General features: G+C 44.1%; 1 protein-coding gene and 1 non-coding gene across 3 annotated transcripts in view; both read right to left on the reverse strand.

Annotated features, from left to right (window-relative positions):
* The window catches only part of UCHL5 (ubiquitin C-terminal hydrolase L5), a 36,530-nt gene extending 25,132 nt beyond the window's left edge, over positions 1-11,398 (reverse strand). For both annotated transcript variants that reach the window (XM_062211528.1, XM_062211527.1), the window contains exons 1-3: positions 11,214-11,398; positions 3,666-3,729; positions 986-1,091 (exon numbers count right to left, since the gene is read on the reverse strand). In XM_062211528.1, coding sequence (XP_062067512.1) covers positions 986-1,091; positions 3,666-3,729; positions 11,214-11,289 — 246 coding nt within the window. In that variant the 5' untranslated portion in view covers positions 11,290-11,398. The remainder of the gene's footprint in view (positions 1-985; positions 1,092-3,665; positions 3,730-11,213) is intronic.
* On the reverse strand, positions 9,242-9,376 carry LOC133774057 (small nucleolar RNA U109). Its single transcript, XR_009868034.1, has one exon. It is a non-coding gene; the product is annotated as a small nucleolar RNA U109 (small nucleolar RNA).
* Positions 11,399-11,449: the final 51 nt, after the last annotated feature.

Below are 11,449 nucleotides of genomic sequence, written 5' to 3' on the forward strand. Positions count from 1 at the left end.
TTACAAAATGCACAAAAATACAAAATGCATTTGAAGAGCAAGATAAGGAATTTTAAATTTCATACTGCAATGAAGTTTTACTAAAGTAACACTTTTTTTTTTTTTTTTTTTGACAGGCAGAGTGGACAGTGAGAGAGAGACAGAGAGAAAGGTCTTCCTTTTGCCGTTGGTTCACCCTCCAATGGCCGCCGCAGCCGGCGCGCTGCGGCCGGCGCACCGCACTGTTCCGATGGCAGGAGCCAGGTGCTTATCCTGGTCTCCCATGGGGTGCAGAGCCCAAGCACTTGGGCCATCCTCCACTGCACTCCCTGGCCACAGCAGAGAGCTGGCCTGGAAGAGGGGCAACCGGGACAGGATCGGTGCCCCGACCGGGACTAGAACCCGGTGTGCCGGCGCCGCAAGGCGGAGGATTAGCCTGTTGAGCCACGGCGCCGGCCTAAAGTAACACTTTTAGAGTTATGAAATAGTATCAGAGAACACCACAATTATCTGAAAAGGATAACACTCATCCGTCTGCAACTACACATAGGCTAAGAGACTGGATTTTCTTTATATATTTCAATCAAAAGCAAAGCAAAACAAACATAATGCAACAAACTGAATGAAGAAACACATAGGAAAAGCAAGCCGGGAGTTATTAAGCAGGCATTTAAAGAGATTGGCAAAAATGTTAAATAATGTACTTCCCTAATATTTTTTAGTAAATATACTAATTTTTATTTAAAATAGTATTTATATTAATATGTAATGAGTTTATTGCTATTTTTAAGTCAATTGACAAAGATTTAAAAATTTTTCAGTTTTAAGGTCTAATATGGTATAATACTGACAGGTAATTCCATGAACGAAAGTTCTTTGAGGATCATAATTTTTAAGAGTGTAAATGGGTTCCAAGACAAAAATGTTCAGGAACGCTGCACTAGAGGCACAGACTGACTAGAGCCATGCTGCTCTCGAGCCTTTTCAGTGTATACAAGCACCATACCTGCTTGGCAAAAAATATCGTATCAAGTCTAGAGTCCTGAACCACAGAGCCTGCCGGTTCTTCTCCTGGCTGCCACTTGAAAAGAAAAATCAATCCATGAACTGGCCTGCAAAATAAAACACAAACAAGTGACACTAAATCCTGCTTTTTTTTTTATAACATATTGTTAGCACGTTATAGTTGGCTATTCAACAAGTAAAATGCAAATGAAATATTAATATAAAATTTTACTAAAATATTGTTCTAGAGGATGTTAATAAAACTAAAAAATCACCTAGTTAAAACAATTATAATGAAAGGCTTATTCTCAAATCTGTGAACTATTTATTTCTACCTCTATCACCTCAATTAAATACAAACACAGCAAAACTAGATGCTAAGCAAGCTGTTAATGCTAGGTTGAGTTTCAAGATATATGAATACAGTGTGTAAAAAATATTTATGAGTAGGAGCTGGTGCTCTGGTGCAGAGGGCTAAAGCCTCAGCCCGCAGCACCAGCATCCCATAAGGGCACTAGTTCAAGTCCCGGCTGCTCCACTTCCACTCCAGCTCCCTGCTAATGCACAAGGGAAAGCAGCAGCAGATGGCCAAGCCCTTGGGCCCCTGCACCCACATGGAAGACCCAGAAGAAGCTTCTGGCTCCTGGCTTCCGATTGGCCCAGCTCTTGTCACTGCAGCCATCTGGGGGAGTGAACCAGTGGATGGAAGACTTTTCTGTCTCTCCCTTTATCTGTAGCTCTACCTCTCAAATAAATAAAATCTTTTAAAAAACTGTTCTTTTTGAGGGGAAGAGGAAGGCAGATAGAAGCAAACCATTTCCTTCGGACCATTAAAGACAGCAGCCATCTCCCCAACTCTCCATTTTCCCTTTAGAAGCCATTCCTTGAGGCCTGCATTCTGGCGTAACGCCACTTGCAACATCAACATCCCAGCTGCTCCACCCCCAATCCAGCTCCCTACTAATGCCCCTGGGAAATCAGCAGCAGCAGATGGCCCAAGTGCTTGGGCCCCTGCACCTAGGTGAGAGACCTGGAAGAAACTCCTGGCTTCAGCCGGCTCAGCCCATTACTGCTACCATTTGGGGAGTGAACCAGGGGATGGAAACTCTCTGTGACTCTGGCTTTCAAATAAATAAAAAATAAATCTTTAAAAAAATAAATAACTCTCCCATCAATGAACATTCCTCTAAGCCTCATTTGCAGATTTAAGGTCAGTTATTAAGAGTATGGAAGGAGGTTGAGGAGAAAAGGCTCAGAGAGGTGATAGTCAGGGCTGGTGCTATGGCATAGCGGGTTAAAATGCCGCCTGCAACACTGGCAGCTCATAAAGGTGCAGGTTCAAGTCCCAGCAGCTCCACTTTGATCCAGCTGCCTGCTAATGTGCCTGGGAAAAGAGCAAAGGATGGTACAAGTGTTTGGGCCCTACCACCCACGCAGAAGACAAGGATGGAGTTCCTGATTCCTGGCTTCAGCGTGAACCAGCCCTGGCTATTCTGGCCATTTGGGGGGTGAACTAGTAGATGCAAGACTTCTTGCTCTAACTCTGTTTGTCAAACAAATTAATCTTTAAAAGAGAGAGAGATTCTCGTCAAAATGACAGGGGAGAGAGAAGATTCTTCTTTGGGACTAGAACTGTAGCCTTCCCAGGCAGAAATAGGATGTGCAGACAAGCTCTGAATTACTATCAATATATAGCTATGAAACATGTTTTTGTAGACTTTTTAATGTCGAAATGTTCCTTTAAAAAAAAATATATATATATATATATATATATTTGAAAAGCAGAGAGTTGCAGAGTGATGGGGCTGGGAGGTGGTGGGGCCAGGGGAGAGGGAAGAGACTGAGGAGAAAGAGATCTTCCATCTGATAGTTTATTACCCAAATGGCCACAATGCCCAGGGCTGGTCTAAATAAGCCAGGAGACAGGAACTCAAACCAGGTCTCCCACATGAGTGGCAGGGACCCAAGAACTAAGCTTTCTGCTGGCTTCCCAGGTGCATTAGCAGGGAGCTGGATCAGAAGTGGAGCAGCCAGGATGCAAACCAATTCTCATATGGTGTGCTATTGCCACAACGTTGGCCCCTGTTCCATGTTCTAAAACTACTAATGTGTAAGTGAATTTTGTGAAAAATGAACCAATCAGTACTCTGTAAATATGGAATCAGAGACTTAGGTTCGAATCCCTTGCAAATTACTTACTTATGAGCCTCAGGTCTTAGTTATAAAATGGGAATAATAATAAGTATCTCAAAGGATTGAAAAAAAAAACTTAAAGGATATAATGTATTCAGCCTAGGACAATCCAGCTAAAATACACAGATTAATCTAAACATCCTTTAAAAGTTTGTTACAGACCTTTTTTTATGATTTTTTAATTTATTTTGAAAGTCAGAGTTACAGAGAGCTAGAGACAGAAAGAAAGATCTTCCATTCGCTGCTTCACTCCCCAGATGGTCCCAACAGCTGGCCCTAAGCCAGGCAAAGCCAGGAGCTTCATCAGGTCTTCACGTGAGTGGCAGGGGCCACCTTCTGCTACTTTTTCCAGGTAATTAGCAAGGAGCTGGTTTGGAAGTGGGCAGCCCCTCTAGGGGATGCCCTTATTCCAGGCAGCAGCTTTACCTGCTATGCCTGCAACACTGGCCCTAGAAAAAAATGGTTAACATAACTAAAATTATACTTACTTTAATTTTTCAAAATTCTCAGGCTCTAAACTCCATATTTCTTCTACTTGGGCTCCTCGGCAACCTGAAATAAGGAATTATTTTCTTCAGAAAATGATTCATGTTTTCCTTTGCCATTAAATAATACTAACTAAAAGAAAAGTACGTCAAGGGGCAATAAGACATGTTTGTGAAGTATATAAGGTTATCAAACACTAAACACAAAATCACTTAATAATAAATAATGAGTTGGGAAGAGGGGAAGCTTTTTAAAAAGTTAATGAAGCACTGGTATTTTATCAAATACCTTTTGTGTGCTAAGTGTGGGCCCTAGCATAACAAACCTCACAACCTAGTAGCAGGCAACACACGCAACTCAAAGATACTAGCTACTCAAAGATACTACCGCATGCATAAATTACATATGAAGAGTACAAAGGACCTGTTCTAAGAAGTTTGGAGGGGGAGAAATTTATTACTATCTGTGCTAATCACAAAAACTTCCACAGATAATTGAATCGGATCCTAAACAAGATGATCATATTATCCGTCATCCAAACCAGAACACTATTCCTAAGAGAAAGAGGGTACTAAAATTAACAAGATAGGTGTTTTTTAAATATTTGCGCATTGAATAACACATTTGCGTAATTATACTGGTGGGCCTATAAAACAGTGCTATTCTAACTCCAAAAGTAATTTTCTTAAAGTGTATTTGGAACTTTCTTCTTCAAGATGAGGCTCTGATGAAGCTCTCTCAAACTGTTGACAGTGCCTTAATTAATCACTAAGTATGCTATCTCCTATGAGTTTTGACAACTGGATTGACATTCTCCTAACCTCACCAACTGGTCTACCAGAAGCTGTAGAGAGGCCCTTAGCTTTCACACTCCCACAAAAAAACACAGATTTCTTCAGCAATCCTATTCCCAGTTATCCCTGGTACAAATGCCATTTGCCTGGGGATGTGAATATGAAAAACTGGACTGACACGACTCAGCCTCTGTAAAAACCAGGACCAGACAATTAGTTGAACTGAATTGGGAGCCCTAAACTGAAGACTCTGTTAATTGAATCCCTCAACTGAGATGATTGCATTTTGGGAGTCCCAACAGTTGTAAGCAACATTTACTTCCTGGGACACCATATGCATTCCCAAAGCTGTACTTCTACTCCTCGTGTGAAAGTCAGGCATGAACTTGACTCCGTCTTCAAACTAAGGTGAAACATACCTTAGAAGTAATCATAATAGACCTCCATATTAAGAAAACATCACCTTGGATCCAGAAGTCACGTAATTCTGCCTTAACACATGGGTCAGAGTTGTCACAGATGATGGAGTTACTCCAGACTTGCTCCTTCATGCCAAGTCATGCAAAATCCCTAATACACCCCACTGTACCTGGATTAACGCCTTGAGCCAAGAGGACAGGTCAACACAAACATGAAAAGAGAAAGCCACCTGGCATTCTAATGTGAAGGCAACAGAAACCATTACTAGCCCTGTCACTCAAGTCAGACTGTTTAATCACAGCAGCCGAGGGAATAGCCCACGTGGTGTACAAAGGGTAGATACTGCTGAGGTCTCTCCTGTTTCTGCATGTCTTTCCTCTGGGCCATCTTTTCAAGAATGTTCAAACCGTAAAGACTTGGAAGATAGAGATAGGGTATCCAGAGCAGAAAGAAGACTTCTTTTCTGTCTGGGATAACAAAGATATCTCTGCAGAAGCAGAAGTTGAGGAGGCTTGTTAGCCAGCCCCTTTATAACTGCGAGTTCTCCAAACTCAGAATTCCTAACTTAGAACACAGACTTGTGTGTGCAGCATCCTTCTGGGCCAACCTCCATCACCACGGACTTGTAGCAAAAGGGAATCCCTGCAAATGTGAATCTCTTGCTGCCTAGCAGGAGTCATACACTCCCTTAGCTCTAGATCACAAGTTGTCTGGCAGCATCTATGACACTGACAAGTCCAACTGTAACTTGGCCAGCAGGACAAAATCTAACACCCCATAATTCTCAATGGCTGTTAGACTTTCTCAACTGCTTTTTGCATCTAGTGACAGAATGATCTGGTTTTTAATTTATTATAATGATGACTTTCAATGATTTTCAAATGTTAAACTAACCCTGAATTCTCCACTTAGGCATGATACATTGTTCTTTTAACGTTAACATATGCTAAAATTTTGTTGAATTTTTACATTTATGTTGATGTTAGAGTTAGGTCTAGGGCTGGTGTTTTGGCTAAGTGGGTTAGGCTGCTGCCTGCAATGCCAGCATCCCATATGGGCAGAGGTTCAAGACCCAGCTGCCCCACTTTTTTTCCCCCTCAAAAAAACACTTTCTTTAAAAGAATACAAACTTCATGCATTTCGTTAAGTACAACTTTAGGAATATAGAGATTGTTCCCACCGTACATGCCCCCCCACCACACTCCCACCCCTTCTCCACTTCTCCCTCTCCCATTCTCCACTAAGATCCATTTTCAATTAACTTCACACACAGAAGACCAACTCTTAACTAAGAGAATTCAACAATTTGCACCAAAAAAAGGAAAAAAAAAAAAAACTGTTCCTCAATAGTTGAGACAAGGGCTGTTCAAAGTCATTGCATCTCAAAGTTAATTTCACCTTTTTTTTTTTTAGAAACCTAATTAACTTTAAAGAAGCACCCAAGAATGATACACTTTTTGCAAGCATTTAGACATAACTATGAGACATGAGAATATCCTCCACTTAATACATTAAAAGGAAAGAAGTCCTTGAGAACAAGTTTTATCATTAGTTAAGGAAGCACCTAAGAAAAGCAGCAATGGAGTTGAACACTTAAGCACAACTAAAACTTATGACACATAGGAATATCCTCCACTTATTAATACACTAAAACGAAATAAATCTTTGAGGACAAGTTTTACTGTTAACTCTCATAATACAACTCTTTGAAGACAGAGGTCCTGCATGGGAAGTTAGTGCATAATGACTCCTGTTGTTAAATTTAACAAGTTGCTCCACTTCTGATCCAACTCCCTGTCAATGTGCCTGAGAAAGCAGCAGCAGATGCCCCAAGTGCCTGGGCCCCGGCACCTACTTTGGACACCTGGCTCCTGGTTTTGGCCCAGCCCAGTCCTGGCCATTGCAGCCATTCAGGGAGCTTTCAAATAATTAAATTAAATCTTGAAAAAACAAAATTTGGGTCTACAGCTTTCTAGTAGTCTTTGGTTTTGGCATCAGGGTAATGCTGGCCCTCAAGAACTAGGCAGTATTTCTTCCTCTGATTTTTTTGGGATATATCTGTATAGAATTGTTATGATTTATTCCTTAAATACTTGGCAGAATTACCAGTGAAACTATCTTGGCTAGTTTCTTTATGGGAAGATTTTAAACTACAAGTTCAATTTCTTTAAAAAATATAGGTTATTATGTTTGAGGCAGTTTTGAGTCCTTCAGGAATCTAAACAGTCCATATATTTATTGGCATAGAGTTGTTCATAATATTCTTTTATTATCTTTTTAGTATCTGTAGAATCCACAGTGATGTTATCTCTCTCATTCCTATATTGGTAATTTGTCTCCTCTCTTTTTTTCTAATCAGTCTGCCCAGAGGTTTACCAAATTCTATTCATCTCAAAAAGCTTTTGCATTGGTTTTCGCCAATGTTTTTTAACCTTCTGCTTCACTAATTTCAATTCTGATCTCCATTATTTGCTTTCAACTGGTTACCTTAGTTTACAATGTGCTTTCCATTTTCTAGTTCCTTAAAATGAAAGCTGGGGGCCAGCACTGTGGCATAGCAGGTAAAGCCCCCGCCTGCAGTGCCAGCATCCTATACGGGTGCCCGTTTGGGTCCTGGCTGCTCCACTTCTGATCCAGCAGTAGAGGACGGCCCAGGTCCTTGGGCCCCTGCACCTGTCTCCTGCACATGGGAGACCTGGAGGAAGCTCCTGACTTCGGATGGGTGCAGCTCCTGCAGTTGCAGGCAACTTGGGAGTGAACCAGCAGATGGATGACCTCTCTCTCTGCCTCTCCTCTCTCTCTCTCTGTGTAATTCTTTCAAATAAATAAATACATGTTTAAAAATAAAATAAAAAATAAAATGAAAGCTGGGGTCATTGGTTTGTTGTAGGAGAAGTAAATCTAGCCCCCATTATTTCATCTTGCCTAAAGGCAGAAATTAACTGCATCTATCTATTTATTTATTTTTTTGACAGACAGAGTGGACAGTGAGAGAGAGAGACAGAGAGAAAGGTCTTCCTTTGCCGTTGGTTCACCCTCCAATGGCCGCTGCGGTCGGCGCACCGCGCTGATCCAAAGCCAGAAGCCAGGTGCTTCTCCTGGTCTCCCATGCGGGTGCAGAGCCCAAGCACTTGGGCCATCCTCCACTGCACTCCCGGGCCACAGCAGAGAGCTGGCCTGGAAGAGGGGCGACCGGGACTAGAACCCGGTGTGCCAGCGCCACAGGTGGAAGATTAGCCTACTGAGCTGCGGCACCGGCCTGCATCTATTTTTTTTAAAAAATATACTTATGTATTTACTTCAGAGACACACATAAACAGAGAAGGCTTCCATCTGTTGGTCCCCTCCTCAAATGCCTGCAAAGGCCAGTGCTCCCAACCTGGGAGCCTCTAGTCTCCAAATGGTGGCAGGACTCAATCACTTGGGCCATCATTGCTGGCTCCCTGGGTCTATGTTATCAGGAAACTGGAAATAGGCATCAAGTTCAGGTACTCTGGGGTAGGACACAGACATTCAAATCAGCTCTTAACTGCCAGGTCAAAGAACTGCCCCCAAAACTTTTATTCTATTAGCAGACCATCGCTGTTTGTTGTGTTATGCTTATATATTATGTATGCAAAAAAACTCATTAAAAGTACAGTTCTCAACAACAATTTCTCCACACAAATTGTTTTGATATTCCACCAAAATTTGTATATATCCTCTACATCACAATTTCCCATCCAATGTCAGAACTTTTAACATGAATTTACAATAGCATTCACAAAACAATCCAATGTTTCAGCTTTGAAAGAATCAACTTCCAAAAGCTTTCTAAATCCATAAATTAAATGAAAAAATGGAAATTATTGAAATAAAATTTCTCCTTTGAAGTATCTGATGGTATATTACCATCATTTGATTCTTTGCAAAATTCTTCTTTGAACAAAACCATCCCTTAAAAGCTATTGCTTTATTTTTCATATAAAACATGTGCAAGTGTAGGGTGTACATTTAGAAAATGCATCACTCTCTTTAAATCATTTTCAATTCCATGTTTTCTGTACATGGCAAATTAAAGCAATAGCTATTAATGAACTGAATTGAAATTATACAGTTAAGTATTTTTGATAGCTAACTTTAACATGTCGTAAGTTTTTTTCTTTGTTTAACAGTTAGGTTTTTGAAGATAAAATGTACAGCTAAGCCTGGAAACACCTCAAACACAGTGTATATCCAAAACTGAACCAATTTTCTTGCATATCAAGCCGGTACTCTTACTATAATTTTACTTCATCAGTCACCCAAGCTGGAAACCATGGAGTTATTGTCACTTCTCTTTCTCCACATCCCGTCAGTCAGCAGTCCTGCAGACCTTTTTGCTCTTGTGTAGGAGAAATATACTACCACTCAACCTCTGCTGTAAGGTTGGCAGCCCTGAGAACTCCTTTATTAATATAGCATGTTATGGATGCAGTCCTGCTCCAACAGGAATGAGGAGGACGCATTTCCACATGCAACTGATGATTTAAACACAGCAAAATTACTGATTCTATCTCCTCCACTAACTCACTACATTATGTCAAGACAGCCAGTCACCTCAGACTCTGACCATCTTAGGAGACCACTTCTTCCCAATCCACCCTGCACATTACAGGCAGAGAAAACTGTAATCAAAAAATAATATTGGGGCCGGAGCTGTGGCTTAGCAGGTAAAGACGCCACCATTCTATATGGATGCCAATTCGAATTTTGGCTGCTCCATTTCCGATCCAGCTCTCTAATATGCCCTGGAAAAGCAGAAGATGGCCCAAGTGCTTGGGCGTCAGCACCCACATGGGAGATCTGGAAGAAGCTCCTGGCTTCAGATTGGCTCAGCTCTGGCCCTTGTGGCCATCTGGGGAGTGAACCAGTAGATGGAAGACCTTCTCTCTCTGTACCTCTGCCTTTCAAATAAATAAATCTCAAAAAAAAAAAAAAAGTCAGTTTATCATTCAAATATATATATATATATATTTTTGACAGGCAGAGTGGACAGTAAAAGAGAGAGAGAAAGGTCTTCCTTTTCCGTTGGTTCACCCTCCAATGGCTGCTGCGGCCGGCGCACCGCGCTGATCCAAAGCCAAGCGCTGGTCTCCCATTCAAATACCTTTGACAATTAAGTCCACAATGACGACAGAGCAATCCAAACTACACAGGATGGCATACAACCTGGCCCGTTCATCTTTTCAACTTAAATCCAAATACACTCCTAAGGCATTACAGTACGTCATAGTCAGTTTGCCAGCTGTGCCTTAAGTTGTCAACATATAACAGCACTACTGTTTCCTTCTGCCTATGTTCTGCCATGACTTGTGTTCTTCTAACATTTTGTACATGTGCTTAACAGTGTTCACACACTAATCTGTCAGCATTCATGGTTTACTAGCGTTAAAAATTTCCAACTTTTTTCAGTACGTCCCAGATAAAGTGAACAATACATACTTGATAGTCCAAATATTCAGCTTTGTACAATATTCATAACAGCATTTAGTTGCTAACTCAAGCTTCCAGAGGCAGAGAGAGACCGACAGCGCTCCCATGCACTGACTGCCCACATGCCTGCACTGGCCGGGCACTCAATCGGGGGCCCCCACGTGGATGGCCGGCACCCAGGAACCTGAGTCACCACCCGCTGCCTCCCAGGGTGTGCGCGGACAGGGAGCCGGGGCCCAGAATCCACTCCGGGCGGCGCAGAGGGGGCCCGGGCGTCTTCAACAGCTAGGCCAAGGCCCGCCCCCAGGTGCAAGTTTTATCAGAGCAGCTCGCATTATCGCCACCTGAGGAGTTACAACAGAAAAAAACAAACCCCCCGCCCAGAGACAAGGCTCGGAGCACGAGGAGCAGGCCCCGCGGAGGCCGGACCGAGTCATCCGAGTCCATCAGGGCGGCAGGCCACCAGTAAGGCGACAGCCATGTGGGTCTCAGCTCCAGACATCGCGCTGCACCGGAAGCCGCGGGGAGCGGGGGCGCGGGGCCCAGCGTGGCCTCCGCCCCGGGGAGCCCCTCGCGCTCGGGAGACGCTGCCCTGGAAGAGGGAGCAGCTCGACTCCCCGGGCGCTGGGGCCCGGGCCGCGCACCTGCCCGCACCGGCCCGGCGGGAAGACAGGTGAGCTCCGAGCGCCCAGTCCCGGGGCCGCCGCACGCCGAGGCGGGCGCGATCCCTGCCCCCGCGGGGCGGGAAAGCCGGCGGCCCCGAGGCCCACACCTCCCCGGCCCCGGCGCCAGGCTGCCGTCCGACGCGGGGCGGCGGCGGCCATGCCCGGCACGGGCCTCCTCCCGCGCCCCCGGCCCAGGACGGGCCCCCTCGCTTCTCACCGAATCCTTTAATGAGCTCGGTGAAGACCCCGGGGTCGCTTTCCATGAGGCACCACTCCCCGGCATTGCCCGTCATGTCCCCAGCCACACACCGCCCCGCTCCACCGCTCGCGCTCGGCAGCCGCCAGCCAGCACCAGCTGCCACCGGCCCCAGGTCTCGCAAACCCGCCGCCGAGCTCGTCAGACCCACGTCACCCCGCCTACTTCCCGACAGCCTCCGGGCGCCGTCACCTGGA

Source organism: Lepus europaeus, chromosome 14 (assembly GCF_033115175.1).
Source record: "Lepus europaeus isolate LE1 chromosome 14, mLepTim1.pri, whole genome shotgun sequence".
In the NCBI taxonomy this organism is placed as follows: Eukaryota; Metazoa; Chordata; class Mammalia; order Lagomorpha; family Leporidae; genus Lepus; species Lepus europaeus.